Below are 3,153 nucleotides of genomic sequence, written 5' to 3'. Positions count from 1 at the left end.
ATTAGTAATTTCTAAACAATTCTTGATTTAGGGTACTTTCTCTTCAAAGAACACTAAAATCTCCAGCTACTCAAGATAGCTCTGGCTGGACTCTAACATAAAAAAAGAGGCTAAGGAAGTTTTGTCATCATTTCCTTTCCTTCTGTCTAAATTATCATGTCCCAAAAGTTAGTTTGGTGAAGCAGTAGAGTGTCATTGGCTTTGAACCATTCACTCGAACTTAGCTACTTCTTTTCTGATAGGCTCCCTCTGAAAACAAAAGCCAAATTTCTCAGTGGAAAAATGGGGGAAGGGGCATAACAAATTAAAATCTTACCTATTTCCTGAGCGTAGCAGCTCAAATCCTTCATTGATCTTATCAAAATTATAAACATGTGTTATTAATGGATCCAAGGTAAATTTCTTGGCTATAACATCAGTGACTATCTTGGGGACATCATCTTTGCTTTTAAAACCTGAAAAAATGTGAACAAAATATCATCATTTCACTCAGATAAACAAAGCGTACACAGTTGTAAAACTGGCAGCTTGTAATACTGGGTTTTCATTTTTATTATATAACAAAAGTGAACTGGTGCCTTTAACTTCCCCTTGAGATGATAGTACTAATTTTTTTTAAGAGAATATCAGCTTCCTTTAGGAGATTTACACACCAAGGATTGCACAGGCACAAAATCAAGAAATAGATGATTAGATTACAGCAGATTCCCAAAGTGGGCGCCACCGCCCCCTGGCGGGTGCTGCAGCAATCCAGGAAGGCAGTAATGGCCACAGGTGCATTTATCTTTCCTATTAATGGCTATTAAAATTTAAAAAAAAATTAATTTCCAGGGGGCTAAGTAATATTTTTTTCTGGAAAGGGGGCGGTAGGCCAAAAAAGTTTGGGAACCACTGGATTACAGCAATGAATAAAACAACAGTGTTTCAGTCTGAAGGTCCAGGCTCTCAGGTTTATGAAGTCTACTTCTGAGTGAGTTGCATACAGTAGGCAGAAACAGTTGGTGCTTTACAAATGTTTGTTTAACTGATTTGAACCTTAATGATTCTACATAACAATTAACATCTTGGTCACTTAGAAATGGAAGACTAGCCTGGGGCCAAAAAAATTTAATGTTTTTAAAAATGGACTTCTTAGTTGTGAAAAATTGTATGTTTGAGTTTTTAACAGGCATTCTTTTCGCATGTCAAACTACATACCTCCAAAAATAGCTCCTTTCCAGGTGCGTCCAGTCAAAAGTAGCAGAGGGTCGACAGAAACATTTTGGGAACCAGGAGGAACGCCCACAATGACAGAAACGCCATAAGCGAAATTGCAGCATGATAGGGCAGCCATCTTGGATGAAACATATGCACATTTTATAAATATATGTATATATGTCTTAAATTGGAGAAAAATGTTCTATCATTGGCACTCTCCATAGTAATGTAATGAAGAGCTATAAAACAATCACCTAACTAGGTTATACATCGTGTTATTATATACACATTAACCCCACAAAGAATTTCCCCGCTATGGGCATATATCAAATGCTCCAGTCGGAGTATCTCAATTGAAAAAATCTAGACCTGCCATTGCATCCACCTAGGAAGTTGCATGGTAAATAAACACAGCAGCAATTATTTTGTAATTCATAGCTTAGAAAATTACTTGGGGCTCTGAGATGTTAATTGTCCATGATCCCATATTCAGTATGTATCAGAGACAAAACTTGAACCTATATCATATTGTACTTTTAGGTTTGCTTCAAACATTCCTTGAAGGAATAGGACAAAAAAAAAAAACCCATTCCACAAAGCAATCTTGTGAGGTAGGTCATACAAGCATCATTATTCCTATTTTACAGATGAGATCATTGAGACTCTGACAAGTGACTTTCCTATGGTGGCTAGCAAGTATTAGAATTGAAATCTGAACCCAAGTTTCCTGACTTTAATAAGTTCAAAGTTCTTTGCACTACATTGCGAGTACAGTTTCCCTCAAGTACTTGGGACTCCCAGTCCAGTGGTCTTTCTAATTCCTGATCATGAATTAAGAAGCTTAATTCTTCATGAGATTGATCTCATAATCCAACTCCCTAGACCTGACTATCCAGGACTGTCTGTATACCCAGTACGCAAACTCCAAAGATAGATGCTTCTATCATTGATCTCTTGGGTTTGTGTGAACACCCTGACCCTAGCTCACTGGTGGAGAAATTTCAAGAGTATTGTGAAATACATACTATTGTGTCCAGGCGTCCAACAACTTCGAATGAAAAATCAATGGTATTGTTGGTCTTTTCAATCAGAACATCTTGGATGGGTTTCTTGTAGTCCAGAGGGTTAATAAACTCAGTAGCTCCTACCTCTTTGGCCCTTGCAAATTTGTCCTTGTTGGTGTCTATCGCAATGATCCGGGAGGCTCCAGCTGCCTTGCAGCCTATGATTACTGACAAGCCAACACCTCCCAGACCAAAGACAACACAAGTAGAGCCAGGGGTGACCTATTTTGTCAGAAAATACAAGAGCTTATTAAATGAAGGTGTTGGATTTACTTTTTTACTTACATTTTTTGTAATTCTAAGTCAATCTAAGATTTCCAGGAATGATTTAGTACTATTTTGCTATATGGGGAGGCAATAACATGAATCAAAGATTAAGTAAATCATTGAACCTCACACAACCTTGCTTTCCTCCTCTGAAGAATTAGGGGGTTGAATTCCCTGCTTGCTAAAGTATTTTGAAACTCAAAAAAAATTTAATGGAAGGAGATATCAGCTGTTGAATCCCATGGATAAGTATTCAACTTGGTCTTAGCCATTTTATACAGGAAGCAGAGAATTTTAAAAGGCCTTCAGAAATGACCAAAATTTCATCTGCAGGAATGTTTAAAAATTCCAACAATACTCCTCTATCATTGGCTTGTCTCGTGGCTTCTTTCAAGGATCTATGATTATTACATAATTCCCCATGCCGATGTTGATTAACAACTCCACCAGGCCTTTTCATATTTTCTTCACGAATTTCTGGATCTGAAAAATTCATGACCATACAATCAATGTGTTGATAAATATTTTCAAATTTGTCTGGGATGGACTTCCAAGGAGAAACAAAGGACTGAGGCCATCAAGTGATGTAGTGGATAGAACACTGGACTTGAAGTCAACACTTAAA

General features: G+C 37.3%; 1 protein-coding gene across 1 annotated transcript; it reads right to left on the bottom strand.

Annotated features, from left to right (window-relative positions):
- Positions 1 to 309: 309 nt before the first annotated feature.
- LOC123254666 (alcohol dehydrogenase S chain-like) lies at positions 310 to 2,483 on the bottom strand (the record flags this gene model as incomplete). The annotated part of the gene is made up of 3 exons (XM_044683636.1): positions 310 to 455; positions 1,198 to 1,333; positions 2,223 to 2,483. Coding segments are annotated over 3 exons (540 nt in total), but the record flags the coding sequence as incomplete, so codon positions are not given.
- Between the last annotated feature and the right edge of the window lie 670 nt (positions 2,484 to 3,153).

The sequence above is a fragment of the Gracilinanus agilis genome, unplaced genomic scaffold, assembly GCF_016433145.1.
Source record: "Gracilinanus agilis isolate LMUSP501 unplaced genomic scaffold, AgileGrace unplaced_scaffold281, whole genome shotgun sequence".
NCBI lineage: Eukaryota > Metazoa > Chordata > Mammalia > Didelphimorphia > Didelphidae > Gracilinanus > Gracilinanus agilis.
Note: the sequence above shows the minus strand (reverse complement) of the source record. Positions and strands in the feature narration are given on the sequence as shown.